At 46.2% G+C, this 17,037-nt stretch overlaps 1 protein-coding gene across 2 annotated transcripts in view; it reads left to right on the forward strand.

Annotated features, from left to right (window-relative positions):
- The first annotated feature begins 87 nt into the window (after positions 1-87).
- The window catches only part of LOC118097011 (uncharacterized), a 69,340-nt gene continuing 52,390 nt past the window's right edge, over positions 88-17,037 (forward strand). The window contains exons 1-8 of one of the 2 annotated variants that reach the window (XM_060283049.1): positions 88-302; positions 2,279-2,506; positions 4,072-4,218; positions 5,888-6,002; positions 10,462-10,574; positions 12,826-13,000; positions 15,433-15,661; positions 16,689-16,812. In XM_060283049.1, the coding sequence (XP_060139032.1) occupies positions 2,375-2,506; positions 4,072-4,218; positions 5,888-6,002; positions 10,462-10,574; positions 12,826-13,000; positions 15,433-15,661; positions 16,689-16,812 (1,035 nt within the window). In that variant the 5' untranslated portion in view covers positions 88-302; positions 2,279-2,374. Of the gene's footprint in view, positions 303-2,278; positions 2,507-4,071; positions 4,219-5,887; positions 6,003-8,604; positions 9,332-10,461; positions 10,575-12,825; positions 13,001-15,432; positions 15,662-16,688; positions 16,813-17,037 lie in introns of those variants that run through there. The other variant, XM_060283050.1, reaches the window with a different exon arrangement.

Below are 17,037 nucleotides of genomic sequence, written 5' to 3' on the forward strand. Positions count from 1 at the left end.
GGGGGGGCGGCGGCCGGGCAGGTTCCAACTACCGGCCCGGGGAGGAAGAGGAGTGGCCGGAGGAGGGAGGAGAGCTAGGCCCGGAGGGCCCGGTCGCCATGGCAACGGGAGAGCCGGGCCTGCGAGGCGGAGGAGAAGCTGAGCGCGGCTTCCTTGAGCCCCTCGTAGGCTGGGTATTCAATAATAAGGATAATAGCAATAAGAGTAATAATTCTGTTTTGTTGTCCGCAGCTAAGTTCGGCTCAGAGTAAGCCCACTGAAATCAGTAAACCTAAGTTAGCCGCATCCCTTGCCTTCCGTGGGTATGCTCTTGAGTTATTCGCCCTTTATTGTTATTATGAGGCCCATTATTTTTGCTGTTTTTATTCCTGTTGCACATTTTTATTATCGCTTGTTGCCTTCGTTGCTGTTATCGTAGCTGCTGATCTATTACTGTATATATTGTCATTGTCCGCTTCATTATATTTCTTGTTGTATGTATTACCATCATCAGCATTGTTATTATTTTGTTTGTATTAATTATTGTTCTTACTGCCATTATTGATTTAGGGTTGGATCCGGCTAAGTTTTAACTCAAGAGTAGACCCATTTAAATGAATGGGACCAACTTGGTCATGTCCGTTTATTTCAGTGGGTCTACTCTGAGCTACACTAAACCTTATTGATTATTCTACATCCCTTTAAAGTACTGTACTCTTTACCAATTCAACAGCCATGGAGAGTGCTGGGAATTGTAGTTTGCTAAGGGTGCTGGGAATTGTAGCTTCGGTAGGTCAGCACCCTGAAAAAACTACGTACTGTACACTTCCCAGCAATCTTTGTGGAATGATCTGTCGCTGTTGAAAGTGCTATAAGAGTGCTTTCCATGTATGGAGTAGATGTGAAATTAGTTATAGTCAACATCCTGTAGAAAACAAGTCAGGTTTAATGCACATCCTGTCCGAAGCAATCTCTGGTGATGGCTCCTAGAATTGCTGTATAATAATAATAATAATAATAATAATAATAATAATAATAATAATAATATAATTTATTATTTGTACCCCACCCATCTGGCTGAGTCTCCCCAGCCACTCTGGGAGGCTCCTAATCGAATATTAAAACAATACAGCATTAAATATTAAAAACTTCCCTAAACAGGGCTGCCTTCAGTTGTCTTTTAAAAATAGGATAGCTGCTTATTTCCTTATCATCTGTTGGAAGGGCATTCCACAGGCCGGGTGCCACTACCGAGAAGGCCCTCTGTCTGGTTCCCTGTAACCTCACTTCTCGCAATGAGGGAACCACCAGAAGGCCTTCGGCGCTGGATCTCAGTGTCCGGGCTGAATGATGGGGGTGGAGACACTCCTTCAGGTATACAGGACCGAGGCCGTTTAGGGCTTTAAAGGTCAACACCAACACTTTATGCCCCTCTGCTTATGCACATGGACCCTCTTACTGGTAGTTGCATTGGTGTCCATCTTCATAACATACAGCAAGGGTCCCCCCTACACCTTTTTGGAGCCCCAAGGGAACATTGGGAAGACTAAGAAACTGACCTAGGTGCCACCAAACAGCCATTTAATGGAAGAAGAACTGCTGGTGTTCAGAACCCCCTTCCAAACAGGTACCTCCCCCAAATAACCAAGGCCAAAGTAAACAGGTAAAGGTAAAGGGACTCCTGGCCATTAGGTCCAGTCGTGACCGGCTCTGGGGTTGCGCGCTCATTTCGCGTTATTGGCCGAGGGAGCCGGCATACAGCTTCCAGGTCATGTGTCCAGCATGACAAAGCCGCTTCTGGTGAACCAGAGCAGCACACGGAAATGCCGTTTACCTTACCACTGTAGCAGTACCTATTTATCTACTTGCACTTTGACGTGCTTTTGAACTGCTAGGTTGGCAGGAGCAGGGACCAAAAAACAGTAGCTCACCCCGTTGCGGGGATTCGAACTGCCGACCTTCTGATCGGCAAGCCCTAGGCTCTGTGGTTTAATGCACAGGGCCACCCGCGTCCCTAAAGTAAACAGACATCCCTCCAAAAAAAGTAAAAATAAACAGGCAACACTCTTAACAAAACAACATAGCCAAAATCTCAATTTAAAGTTTTTTAAAATTGGTGCAGGTGCTATAAATGTGTCTGAGGCACCATGGCGTCTGTAGGTGCTATGTTGAGGGTCTTCAAATGCACCTTTACACCTGTGTGTTAACTTTTTTCCCCACCTGGCAAAGTCCTTTTTATCCAGTGCTTGCGATTGTGCCTGTAATAATTTGGACCTCAGCTCTTTTGTCTGTGTTGCAGCTTTCCCCCTCCAATGTCATGTCATGAAGACCTTCTAACTGGAAAACTAGAAGTGATTGCATATTACTTGGGGGGAGGGTGGAAATACTGCAAGAAATGGAGAAAGAAGCTGGAGAAATATCTGGACACCCAAGAACAAAATTAGACAACCATAACCAGACTTGCAGCATCTCTTGGTTCAGTGCCTGCCTACAGGAAACACTATTGCCTGGAAAGCCATGGCATAAGGTACTAATCTTCGCTGTAAAGCTTGCACCCTCTTTTATTTTTCTTTCCTTGCTCCTCCTTTCCTCCTCCAACAACAGCAATACCATTTACCATTTATATGGCACCTAGGATATTCAAAACACGTTTCATATTATCTTAGCCTTTATTTTAGGACCAGGTTCAAATTTTTTTCAGGGGCCTCATTATTATAATTGTTATTATTATTATTGTAACATTTATATTCTAGCATTCCTCCAAGAAGATCAAGGTACATGGTTCTCCCCACCCTTATAAGATTCATTAGGCTGTAAGAAAGTGGCTGGCCCAAAGTCACCTAGTGAACTTCATGGGCGAGTGAGGATTTGAATGCTGGTCACCCAAGTCTTAGTCTAACACTCACCACTACAGCAGCAGCAGCAGCAGCGGCAGCATTTTATTTGTATGCAGCCTTTCCATAGTTAAAACAATGCTCAAGGCGGCTTACAACATGACAAGATTTACATAATTACCAACATAACAAAAGCAATAAGCAATAAATAAAACACATCAGAAACATCACACACTGAAGCTTGCTGGGTCTCCACCCCTCAGCCGAACTTAATTTGCTGGGCCCAATCACTGTCTGTCAGCCAAACTAACCTCACAGGGTTGTTGTGACAAATGCATGGACCAGGGGTTCCCAACAAAATTTTCTCGAGGACTCCTCATCGAGCCGCTATTGTGACAAGGACCCCCATTAATTCCTAATCCTAAAATTAAAAAGTGAGAGCCAAATTAAGAGTCTTTTTATATTTTATATTTATATGTTTTTTACAGTTCTTCCTCTTCATCTGTAGGCCTTTGTCGTTTTAACGAACCACTTTTAAACCAACGGTCCATTTTTAACTACGCAAACTGTAGCTTCCGCGAAAAACAACGCTTTGTTTACAAACACTACTGTTTTGCAAAGAGGCAGCGCGCGCCAGGGAGGAGGGAGGGGAATGGAGAAGACAGGGTACCTGCGCAGTAGCGCACAAATGAAGCCGACGCGCGCAAAGCATCTTGGGGAGGTGAGCGTTTAGAATGCGCGTGCTGCCTCTTTGCAAAACAGTGTTTGTAAAGCGCCACCTAACGGCATACAGCAGAACTACTGCCTCTATCTAATTCTAGTTTTGCGCTAGACTCTGCTCATGCAGGAAGCGGCCAAAACAAAAAATCTGTTATCATACGAAATATATTTAATATATTTTTTATTCTAATAGCATCTTGCGGACCCGTCTGGCATAGCTCGCGGACCCCTGGGGGTCCCCGGACCATCTGTTGGGAACCACTGGCATGGACTATCCTTAGCTTCAGGGTTTGTTAATTAGTGACATTTTTTCCTCTTGCCTTTCCTTTCAAGGAATTTATGCTCATAACAGGCTGTTCAATCAGCCTTACCACTGAATGAGGGAGAGAGCTGGCCCTTGTTTGACACTTGAACCACTAAACCACATTGGAGCTCAATATAGGCAAATGGAAATAATAAATTGGATTGCAAGTAATTCCTAATAACTATTGTGTGTGTGGTGTCAGTGCATATGCAAAATATCTGATGATTCTTCTAGGTTTTAGAGAGAGTGGAAACTGCCTTCGTCGATGAAATAAAGGACAAGATAAGAGACCCAAAGCAAAGAAAAATGGTTTTCAATCTCCTTGGCCAGAGCTTTGTTAAAAGATATTTCAGTGACTGCCCTGTTCAACCTGATTCACTCGTAAGTGTGTTATAAAAACTAAAGGGTAATAAGGTCACATTAAAACAATGACTTGTTGGTAAAGATTCCAGTCATGGCTAGTGTGCTGGGGCAGAACTGCAGAGCTGCCCTCCTGATATCAGTGTTATAATAATAATAATAATAATAATAATAATAATAATAATAATAATTTATTATTTATACCCCGCCCATCTGGCCGTGTTCCCCCAGCCACTCTGGGCGGCTTCCAACAAAATATTAAAATACAGAAATGCAAGGCAGTGACAAGGCCAGGACTGTGCAGTCACACCAGCAAAGCCACTGTGGGCATCTGCACAGCCACAACTTCACTGCTGTTTTACCAAACCCAACCCCGTCCAGGTGAACTATAGTGGCACCAGGGTCAGAAGGGCAGCTCTGCATCTCTGCCCCACCACACCGAGAGCCAAAATGAGAGCCTCCAGGGTTCCAGAGTTTAGCCAGGGTTCGTTTTCCTTGGAATGAAAGTCCCTGGAATCTCTGGTGTCGTTAGGATATTTGGTTATATTTACACATATAAGTAAACTGAAGATGGAAGGGCTCACAGCATTTACATTCCAACGTAGTTTGCTCCCCCATTAGGTTTTTAGAGGAGGGTTCCCCAACACATCTGTACTTGGTCAACTCCATAGACATGTAAATAGGGTGCTTAACAACAGGCCCAGCTACGGCCATTGAGTTCTGACGGTAAGATCTGTTCTACAGTGGAACTGTCTTCCTTGGGAGGTTGTTGACTCTCCCTTCTTGTATAGGTTTTTAAGCAGAGGTTGGATGGCCATCCTCATGGATGCTTTGGTTTCAATTCCTGCATTGCGGCAGGTTGAACTAGATTACCCTTTCCAACTCTACAATTCTATGGTTCTAGATTCTAGGTTTGGCTACTTCTGCAATCCATTCTACTACAAATTCCCATCTTACAAATACAAAACCACACGGTTGGAGGGTCCCCACAAACATCCAAGCCAGCCCATCAATCTGATAACATTACATCTGGCCACACCCATCACTGACATGTGACCCTTGGAATTTTGTCCAGGAAGGAATGCAGTCCTTGGGCTGAAAAAGTTCCCCAACCCTGGTTTAATGGAACACATGAAACTGCTTTGCACCAGGACAGCTTCCTTCTGTCAGCTTCCTTCTAAGTCTAAAATCTGAAATGGAGATCTTCCCCATCACATGCCAATTTCTCCTTTTAACCAGAAGTGCTGGGGACTGAATTTCTGCATGTATAGCAGGATCTACACCACAGCTGTTTCCCCTCCCCAAATCTATTTAACTAGAAATAACTGAATTTTTACTACTGAGAAAACTTGGATGTTTACTGCATCTATACTGAAAAACCTCAGTTTTGGATCTTTTCTGGGAAGCCCCTCTTGATAATTAGGCTAATAATTTGGTTCCACTCTATAGAGTGGAGCATAGCTCAGTGACAGAGCATTTGCTTTGCATGCAGGGTGTCCTGGCTTCAATCCCTGACAACTCCAAGTAGGGATGGGGAGATCCTTCTCTGAACCCCTGGAAAGCTGCTGCCAAATGCTGACAGTTCTGAGCTAGATGGATCCAGTGGCTTGACTTGGTTTTAAGGCAGTTTCCTTTGTTCCTGTGAGTTACAACAGAAAGCTAATTGTTAAAAACAACTTTCTCCACTTAGTCCCCCACAGCCATAAGTGAGATCAACAACACAAAGCTGGAAGAAGCTACAAGAGTCTGGCTACAGAATCAGTGTTTGAAAGCGGCAGAAAGTATTCACTGTCATTTTCATTCAGGTGAGTTAAGATGTTCTTTCAGAGCCTGCACACAAACTAAGGCAATAGAAATAATCAACAAGAGAATAGATAAAACGCAGTCTTTTCCAAGCCCACTTAAGGTTCGCCTTTCAAAATATAAAGCAAAACCATGTTATCTATTGTTTGGTTCTAGGCAGAAATCTACCTTTACTTTCTTGGCTTGAAATCCATTATTTCTTTTCTACGGGCTCTGACCTTCCATGAAGCTCATGACCTTATTAGAAATGTTAAAAAGTGACCTGTGGTCCCATCTAGCTCAGTATTGTCTACATTGACTGACAGCAGCTATCCAAGGATTCAGGACAAGAGTTTCTCCCAGCCCTACCTGGAGTGGAGATGCTGAGGATTGAACCTGGGGCCTTCTGTGTGCAAGACTGATGCTCTACCACTGAGCTACACCCCGCCCCATGAAAGAGCGTAGGAACCTAGGGAGCTATCTCACACAGAGCCAGACCATTGATTCACATGGCTCTCCTGGGTTCCAGACAGGGAGTCCTTTACCTTGCCCATTGTAGTTGATAAGACATGGCACTTGTGAGAAACAACTAAACCGTTATCTTGTTTGTTTCCTAAATCCTGTGTTTACTGTCAAAGGACAATTTGGTTTTATTTGCAGAACCCCTACAGGAGGTGATAATTTAAGTGGCTGGTGCTGTGGGTTAAACCACAGAGCCTAGGGCTCCCTGTGACGGGGTGAGCTCCCGTTGCTCATTCCCAGCTCCTGCCAACCTAGCAGTTCAAAAGCACACCAAAGTGCAAGTAGATAAATAGGTACCGCTACAGTGGGAAGGTAAACGGCGTTTCTGTGCGCTGCTCTGGTTCGCCAGAAGCGGCTTTGTTATGCTGGCCACATGACCTGGAAGCTGTACACTGGCTCCCTCTGCCAATAACACGAGATGAGCGCCGCAACCCCAGAGTCGGTCACGACTGGACCTAATGATCAGGGGTCCCTTTACCTTTAAAGCATTGTATTATTGTGCTCCTCTTTACATCAAGGCAGGGGTAAAATAGTTAACTGTGGGGGTACATATCAACTAATGCCATGATCTTCAGAAATAAACCATAGAAAATGTCCAGATTGGCAAACACTTCCACAGTGGGGCTTCATCCATATTCAACGTTACTTTACTAGTAGAGTCCATGGCCTTGATTCTCCCACCCCTATACACAGCACACCAGGGCTGCATGCCTCCTAGCCAGAGAATTGTCAGTCATCCTGATCAGCTGTTTGGTGGGAGAGAAGTGAAGAGGGAATTAAATCTAGCCCATTGCTCCCCTTCTGAAACAGCTGATTAGCATGATTGCCTATTATGTGGCGCGGGCTTTTCATGCAGTTCCTAATCCAGCTAGGTGTTTGTGAGTGGAATCTTGATTTAGAGTGCCACCAGGATCAAAACTAGGGGGGGGGGGGCAAGCCATGGCCGTTCAGGGGTGGGGCCAAGGCACGGGAGGGGAGGGGCCACAAAGTGGGAACGTGGACGGGACTATGGAGCCCAGGTGAAACTGACTCCGGGAAGAAGTTTCATCCTGGGCGCCGCCCCAGGGGAGAGCGCGCATGTGTGGCCAGGGGCATTGCAATAGGGGGCCAGGGGGCCCTGGGCTCCACTTTATGGGGGGCAGCACGGCACCCCCTTGCCACCTCCACCGACGGCTGCCCCGCCTGAGTAGGAGGAGGAGGAGGGAGAGAGGGAGGGCTGGCTGGCTGAGCAGCCGAGAAGCTGCACGCTTGAGTTACCTCCGCTTCCCACAGACCCGGCGGGGGCGCGAGCTGAGGTCCACCCTCCTTTCCCTCCGTCCCTCCCCGGGGGCAAGGCCTGGCTCTGAGGCTTAGAGCGCCTCCGCCTTCTCCACCTCCTGCCGCGAAGCCCCCTCCCCTTTTCCGCGGCTCCTGCTGCTGCTGCAGCCCAAGCAGAAGCGGTGGCGACGTCTGCTGCACGCTCCAAGGGCGCGCCGACCCGGGAGCTGCTGAGGCGCTGTGCCACCGTGGGCTATTGTTGCAGCCGCCAGGAACAGCCCATGTGCAGCCCTCGGAGTCGGGGCCAGTGGGGTTGGGCACGCCGATCGGGCCGCGGCCAGCAGGAGCAGTAAGTGGCGGCGGCAGCACCACCTGGGCTGGGCTGGTTAGGGACACGGCTCCCGCGGTGCCCTCACACTGGAGCTCGAGGAGGGGAGGGAGAAACGGAGAGGAGGAGGAAGCTGCTTCCCTGTCTCCATTGCTCCTCCTTTCCCTTCGCGCGGGTCCCTTCCTCCCAGCGGCATCACTAGCCTTTATGCGCGCGCGGGGTGCCTTCTGATTTGCCGCCCCGGGCAGCCAGAAGGCTAGCAACACCGCTGTGCCTTGCTGTGCCGCTTCAGGCTCTTCTTGCGGGATCCCGACGCGCCTCCAGCTCAACTGCAGCCACCGTGAAGCAGGACGATTAAAAAAAATTTTTTGCTTCTGGGAGGGCAGCTGTCCCCCCTGCCCCATGCTGAGTACGCCTATGAGTGCCATCCTATCCATGTCTATTCCAAAGTTAGTCCCCCCCCCAATTGAGCTCAATGTGGCTTACTCCCAAATAAGTAGGTGTGTAGGACTGCATTGAACTCGGCATGGTTAGGATTGTGCTGTGAGCGTCTGTGTGCCTCCTGCCTGGATTATGGCAGCTGGCCACGTGTGTGTGTGTGTGTGTACATATTATTTCCCACTCTATACCTCGGGCTCAGGGTGAGTTATAAATGCACCTTACTCAGAGAGCCATCAAGCCAATATCCTTTATAAGGAGTGATTTTGAACCCAGTCTGTTATGATTGCTGTCTTCCCGCAAATTCTTTTCCCTCGTGGTGATGTTATTGTGTGGTGTAATTTTTTAAAATGAGTCAATGAAAGGGGGCGGGGGGGGGCAGGAAATGGACAGGGAAACCTATTTGACTTGCAATATCCTTGCTGCGTGAGCTTTGAAGTAATTACAATTTGTACTGGGAGAAGTCCCGCTGCTTCCAAATTGACTTTGCATTGTGGGAAACCTGAAAAATATTGCGCCGTCTAATTCTGCCAGAGAGCCAAAAAAGAATAAAAAATTAGATGATTGCACAGCCCGTCGTCTTTTTTATTATTATTTTTTCAGCGTATCGCCTCAGATTAGTTTGCATGTGAAAAAGACATCTGTTTCCTTTCATGTTAATAATATCGCTGTTTTCAAAGGAGGTGGGGGGGGGAGATGCTTTTAAAAAAGTCGAAAGATCAGTTCTGTATTCTTGACACACTGAAAACTTCCCGTTTGCTTTACTGAGAGTTCCAAAAGGAGGCTTGGAAGGATTTAAAAGGCAGGGTGAGTCAATACCAGTATTGTAAATGTCTTTTTTCCCCCTCCTTGAGCAATTGGAAGCTATGGGGCCAGTGTCTTTTGAAAAAGAAAGAACAGGAGGCTTGTGACGTATGTTTCGTTCTGTCTCTTGATTTACGGCAAGACTGGGAAACCCTTTTCAATCCAAGGTGAAAACTACGGGGGCCCAGTGGGAACATTCCATCAGTGGGTGGAGCCCCAAAGTGGGCTGGGCCAGACCCCAAAGTAAGTGTGGCCCAACAAGCCGTTGGGCTCCATGCTTTCCATTCCACTAGCCAACCATATCTGAGGGAGAGAGTATAACATAGTCAGGATGCTGGAATGAAGAATACCCTCTCCTGAGTAGCTGCAATCACACACCCTTAACACACAAACACAATGACACAGAACACATAACATCCCCTTAACACGGCCCCATGTATGCAATCATTTGCAAATGTCATGAATTGCAACGTATTGAGGAATGGAGAACAAGTGGACGTGCAGGTGGTGCAAGCGAAATCGGCATCAAGCCAGCTAAAAAGCAAGCCATTTGCTCTTGGAGCAGGCTCCTTGATGGCTTCTCATTTCTCAGCCACCTGCAGAAACCAGGCAGTTCTGCTTTTTTCGCTTGCCTGCCTTCAGATCAGCCAACCTGTTCCTGTCAAATTGTGCCCAAGCAGCTGAGGTGTGTTACTATCCCAGAATTCCGCAGCTAGTAGCCACCAGCCATTAAAGGCAAGTGCTTCCACTTCTTTCTAGAGCAGGGGGTGGGGAAATTTGTGGTTGTCTAGGTCACGCATCCCCAAACTTTGGCCCTCCAGATGTTTTGTACTACAATTCCCACCTTCCCCGACCTCTGGTCCTGTTAGCTAGGGATCATGGGAGTTGTAGGCCAAAATATCTGGAGGGCCGCAGTTTGGGGATGCCTGGTCTAGATGTTTGGGTGCTCCAGTTCCCATCAGCCCCCGGCAGCATGGCCCAATGGTCAGGGATGATGAGAGTTGGAATCTGGAGAATCGCAGGTTGCCCCACTTGTGTTCTACAACAAGCAGGAAAGCTGGATGGAAGATGGCTATCACAGTCACATCCCCTGGTTCATAAATGAGCAGAGATTTTAACTTTCCACGGAGCAGGTGCTGAGGCAGCCAGTCTGGCTCCTGAGATGGTTCATTTTCTTGACGACGTCTACAATGTTGTAATAGCAGAGATGGAGTTGCTGTTGGCCACCTGTGGAGCCCACCATAAGGTAATAAATGCATTTTCCCTGTTCTGCTGATGATACTGCTTTTAAAACGTATTAAGCATTTCTAAAATCCCAGAGTTATTACAAGTGGGGTATGTGTGAAAGGAGGGGCTTGTATCTCACGAGAGAATTACAATGTTCCCTACCACCCAGGGCTGTTTATCAGTGAGCACTGGGCCACCCTGGGTCAGTGCCCGGGGGGGGGGGTTGCCCCCCTATTGCCCATCTGGACATCGCTACAGGTCTTCATATACAAAATTGGCCAGGCACAGGAATAGTTTTTTCCCTTGTGCCATTAAATTAAATTTGTAGATGTGTAGCTGAAAGGGAGGTCAATTATGGGTGGGTTCCTTTGCTTATTTGTATTGTGAGTAGAACAGTGTGTGTATGTTTACCTTGCAATGTAGCCGAAACAAATTCCAAGTATGTTGGGAAATGTACTTGGCCAATAATAAACTACTCTTCTTCTTCTTCTTCTTCTTCTTCTTCTTCTTCTTCTTCTTCTTCTTCTTCTTCTTCTTCTTCTTCTTCTTCGTCTCCAATTGCTGCATCCTTCCACTTCTGTGGAAGAAAGTAAGCCCCAATGGAACCTAAATAGAGATAGATATATCTGACTGATTCCTCTGCTCTCAGCTTCTGATTTCTCCAAGCTTCTGTTTTTTATTATTAATATTATTATTATTATTATTATTATTATTATTATTAAGACCTTTCAAAAAATCATTAGTATTGTAACGCAAATTTCTCCTGTATGAAATGTTGCCCAACACACACATTTTTCTTTTTTATTCATTACTTTCACTAATATATGCATTTTTATTCTTTCTTCTCATGCAGCCTTTTTTTTTGTTACACATTGGTTGGAGAATTGAATCACAAAATTTGGGGAAATGTGAATTTTGAAAGATAGTTCTCTTTTGGTCCTCATATTGTTTTGGAGAGTGAGGATTATTTTTGATTGATTGAATTTACATCCTGCCCTTCCTCTCCAAGGAGGAACAGATATAAAGAAATAAAAAACAATAAGCAGAAACATTCCAAAGCAGGTTAAGACATTCCAAAAACAATTACAACTGAAAGTGTTATTCCATCCAGTGATCTTGAGGTTGCTGGGAACAATATTCTCCAGCCACCAAATGCCTGGATAGACAGGAATGCTTTCCAACTACTCCTGAAAGTTAATAGAGATGGAGACAGGTGTGCCTCATTAAGGAAGGCATTCCACAACCAATGAACCACCACTGAAAAGGCCCTGTCATGGGTCAGCACCAACCGGGCAGCCTCTGATGGCAGCAGCACCAACTAGGCCTCACCCACTGTCCAAAACGTTTGGTATTGGGGAAGTCACTCTTTTGGGTACTTGGGTCCCAAGCCATTTAGGGCTTTATATATATAGTGGTACCTCGACTTATGAATTTAATGCGTTCCAAACGCACATTCATAAGTCGAAAAAATTCGTAAGGTCGAAACCCATAGGAATGCATTGGGAGAAAAAATTCGTAAGTTGAAGCAACACTATCCAAAAATTCGTAAGTCAAAAAAATCCTATCTAAACCACATCCAAGATGGCGGACGGAGCTCCGTTCGCAAGTCAAAACATTTGTAAGTCGAGTCATTCGTAAGTCGAGGTACCACTGTATACTCACTGGAGGCCAGGCCAGTGCTTTCAGGACCGGTGTCACATGGTGCCATTGGATTGCCCCATTTATCCCAAGGTAGGTTCTCATTAAAATCCTAACTGAGCTTATTCCCCCCCCCCCCAAAAAAAACCCTAGCTCCCTTTACCTAGCTTTAAGTGTGTTTAATGATCCTATGAAAACAAAGAAATAATAGTAACCTTGGTCTGTTTATAAGCATTCTTTCCATAATGGTGTAGTTCATTTTTATCCCAGTTTTCTAATAAAAGAATAAAGTGGCTTACGATAAAAATAAATGACGATGAGCTATAAAGCAATAGATCATTAAAAGAAAAAGTAAAACATTAATACACAGTGCGGATGAAAGAGGTTGGCTTGACTCATCACAATGATAGGGTGTGTCATCAGTGATCCTTGGGGGGGGGAATCTATTTTTTGGAAAATTTCCATTTTTTTTCTGTAGAAAATGTTCTGTTTTATAAGTTATTTAATAACAATGAATACTAGGCATGTTTGACAGTGTTTTAAAAGTGTGCTTTAACTGTTTGGCATGGCTGCAGCCTTAGTTAGTAGCCTCAACAAACTAGAATGATTTACAGCAAATTCTCTATTCATAGGCCCATCTCGAAGGAAGTGCACAAGGAGGTGAAGCTTTATGCAAACTGTCCCAGTCATCAAGGGACTCGGGAGAAACTTCCACGGTACTGCAGAGGCCTAAATCCATTGAGAGTAAAGACATTTGTCTAGTCTTACCCGAAAGACCAGCTTCTCAAGTCAATGGAAACAGAGAAGGTACCAGCTTTGAATTCGAAATTCCGTGTATTCAAGCCCAACATGCTTCATTAAAAATCTCTGGAAGCTGCCTTGTATCAAGTCATATCAACATCAGTCCATCTAGCTGACAAGCAATAACGCTCCAATATTTCCATCTCCTCCCAGGAGATGCCAGGGATTGAATTTGGGACATTTCACATAATATAAAGAATGGTCACATCCATACATTTAAAGCACACTGCTCCCCCGAACCCAATATTTAATCCTGGGAACTATGGTTTCTTAAGGGTAACTGGGAATTTATGCCTCGCACAGCTACATTTCCCAGGATTCTCTGGGGGAAGCCATGAGCCTTAAATCCAATTCAGACGTATGGTGTAGATGGGACCATAATGTGAAAACACGGGCCAGATCAGGTGAGATGATGGAGATCTGCGATTTGATCTCCTTTAAAAAAAAAAAAAACGTGGATGGGGAACAGCCACCATCAATGACTTGGGCTATATAGCAGGGGGAAAGATTTGGTTTGGGACCACAGCATTGGGGAGTTAGCCCTTTCTCCACTGGTGCTATTTTCCTGATGAAAATTCCCCCTCCAGCTCCGTGGTCCCCATCCAAATCGGGGGCGGGGGGAGGTCACTAGCGCTTTCCCCACAAAATATATAGAGGAATGGGAGATTCGGGCATTATGGGTCCCTATCATTTTTAGCAGTTTGGTCATTGTACACATGTTACATGTGTTAACTTCAAAACCGTTAGGTGTACACACCTAAGAACTCTGAATGAGCGAATCATCTCCAAATGGGATATCATTGATTAATTCACACTACATCTGTTGTGTGTGCGCGTTTGTTTGTCTTCCCTTCCACTGAGAGAAAGAAACCAGATCTGCTTTGAAAGGTTTGTTCCCCCCCCTTTGCAGAAACATAAGGAACATAAAAAGCTCTTCACTTCAAAGGCACCCACAAGTGTTTGCTTTCATAGCACTAAGAGCTAATAGAGGTTTTCCCCTCCTCCCTTCAGTTGATACAGAGTGTCTTCATCTTTTATCCATTCAGACTAAAAGCAATTCGGTACACTGGTGCACCCACCCAAGTGCGCTGTAAGCGAGGTTTAACTTACTGTGGCGTTTGTGTCACTTTCCAAAACAATGCCACTTTGCCAGCTTGTTTTCAGCATAGTCCCATGAGCCTTTTTAGCTCCGCAGCTCTGGAGTATTTTAAATATTTAGAATCGGAAGCCGGGTAGTTCAGTTGTGAAGTATGCACAGGATGTATTAAAAACTGGGGGAAAGAGGCTGGGCAGGGTGGCTGGGTTGGTGGGAGAACAGGTAACAAATAAGCACCTAAGGAAACAGAAAGCTCTCCAAAGTCTCTTGCGTTGGAAAAATAATATCAACATCCTAATAATGGAATGCCTGCAATTCAGAGAGCCACTTCTGATGTGCTAGCAGCCAGTGGGCATTTTGACTTTCTTCTTCCTCTCTTGACGCTCCTTCTCTCCAACATGTTCCAAACCACTTTTGATACTTCGTGTTCCGTGCAGTTTCAGAAGTGGTTTGCTGTGTGGTATCATGCGGCTGCTCTGGCTCGGTTATTTGGATCCTGGCTGACACACACATATATGGGTATACAGCTATCAGCTATAAGAACATAAGCAGAGCCTGGCTGATGGATCAGGCCAAGGGTACTCTCCCTACTGGTTCTCAGAAACACACAGCCCCCAACAGTGGAGGCGGAACATAGAGTCACGTGGAACATTAAAGAACAGAGTCATGTGACACTTTAAAGGCAGACGCATTTTTAGAATCCTGGACTCGCGACAAAATTTAGTCCATCATTTGTATGTGGGATCGTGGTGGATCCAAATAAATAAGGCTCATGGGTCCTTAATGGCATGCATTGATTTCCAGACATGTTTAAACTGTAGGTCCCAAATCAATGCCTGCTGTTCAGTTTATCTCTTTGGTTTTGTATTTATTATTTATTTATAGCATTTGTAGCTTACATACCAGCCAAACAAGACAGTCCCTACAGTCAATAGAGAGATAGATAGACGAGGGAGAAGCGGCAGGGAGAGGGAAGTAGAAAACCAGAACCAAAACTCAGGCACCAGTTTGTAAACCGTTTGTTCCTATAATGACCAGCTGGCCCAAATCAGGGGCAGGAGGTGTCTGACAGAGCTAGGCTTTTAGCAGACCTGATGGAATGCGTCCTATGGCTTCCCATCTCTTCCACAGAGGCAGCCTGATGGAATAGCTGCCCCTGGGTGACAGCTGAGGGGAGATGAGGTCTGGTGGGGCTGGCCTACCACAGTAGAGCCGGTCTCTGCCTCCCTGCTCCCCGACTTGCTGGAGTGGCTGCTCCCAAATGATGAGCTGGGGTGGAAGGTAATAATAACTTCCCTTTCCTTGATTGCTTTTCAAAAAAAATTACGTCTATTCTTTTCAGACTTGCAGTTGCATATCAGACCTGAACTACACCCCCCTGTTCTTAGCTGCCCAGAGAGCGATTTATTAGGCGATTTGCTCTGTGCCATAATATCTCGAGGTTCCGAGAACATGGCAGCGGCGTGTGAAAGTCTTAGTGGGAAACTGCTTCCAAGGACACTCCGGCAGTACATTTGGATTGATAAACTCCTGAGAGCCAGCTCTGAAAGCCCGCAAATCAAAGAACTCATGTAAGTATCTCTGGGAGTGCAGCTGAAGAGGGGGAAGACAAGTTCCTGAGTTCCTGACCACTCCCTTCCCTATGTCGATGAAGCAGGGGCCGTAATTCAGCAGTGGAGCATGTGCTTAGCGTGTAGAAGGCCCCGGACCCAATCCTCACCAAAGGAGCCTGAGTATTAGGCTAGGAAAGACATCTGTGTCCCAGAATGGCTCCTGTCTGCAAACCCTCTCAGCAGGAGCTGTGAGGAGAGCCGTCCATGGCGGTGACCAAACCTGTGAGACAAGACTTGTCACAGCAGTAGAGACGGCCATTGCTGGTGCTGCTGCTGTGACGGCATAGATGTGTTCTGGTCTGATCATGTGAGATCCCATGGGGAGAAAGCAGGAAGGCTGGTTGAATTCTGCAAGACCATGGACAGCCCTGAGTTGACCAACTTGCTCCAACAAAGACAGGCCTTTTGTGCCTCTACCTCCCCAGACTACCTCCTCCAGGCTCCACCCTTGAGAGAGTGTCAGAGTCTTAAAGAGCCCACCCTCTAGCCTGAAGGTGGGCACCCCTTCATTCCACAGCCTTCCCCCTGGTGCTCCACTGCCGCTGTCAGACTGGTGATGTCCATGAGGGCCCAGACTCTGGCCCTATAAGTCCTGGTGGTCAGGGAGGTTCCTCTGGGAGTTGGAAGAATCATAGAGTTGGAAGGGACCTCGAGGGTCATTTAGTCCAATCCCCTGCAATGCAGGAATCTCAACTAAAGTTTCCATGACAGATGGCCACCCAACCTCTTCAACTTAAAAGCCTCCAAGGAAGAAGCGCCTACAACCTCCTGGGGGAGTCCATTCCACTGTCAAAGAGGTCTTACTGTCGGAAAGTTCTTCCTGTTGGTAGGGGCTGGTTTAATAATCTGTCTTGAAGATTTGGTCATTGCTTCTGCTTTCTGACACATTGAACTCTGCTTCTGACTCCTCTCAATTTGAAAAAAAATTAGTCCTGAGACCTACGGTATTAAAAAAAAACACCCAAAACTATAAAATCCATCCTAGGGCTGCTGAGAGAGACGCCAGAGAGGACTTTGGGCGAACTGTAGCATGGCGGATGGCGGAACTGAATCTCCGAAGTGCCACTCGATCACCTCTTTCAGGTCTTATTGAAAATGCAGTTGTAGAGGTGAGTTGAAGGACCCCGACAGTTACAGGCATGGGCGTGGGGTATGCTCAGGCACACCCTGATATTTCAAAAAACGTGTGATTGTGGTGAGGAGGAAGAGGGTATGGAGCAGCAACCCAGTTCTCCCAACTTCCATGACTCAATGGGAAGTGGGGGGGGGGGAGAGGAAGCAGACAGAGAGAGATGCAGGCAGAATAAAAAGACTGGAATGGGCCTGCAGTTTCT

Source organism: Zootoca vivipara, chromosome 15 (genome assembly GCF_963506605.1).
Source record: "Zootoca vivipara chromosome 15, rZooViv1.1, whole genome shotgun sequence".
NCBI classification, from domain to species: Eukaryota; Metazoa; Chordata; class Lepidosauria; order Squamata; family Lacertidae; genus Zootoca; species Zootoca vivipara.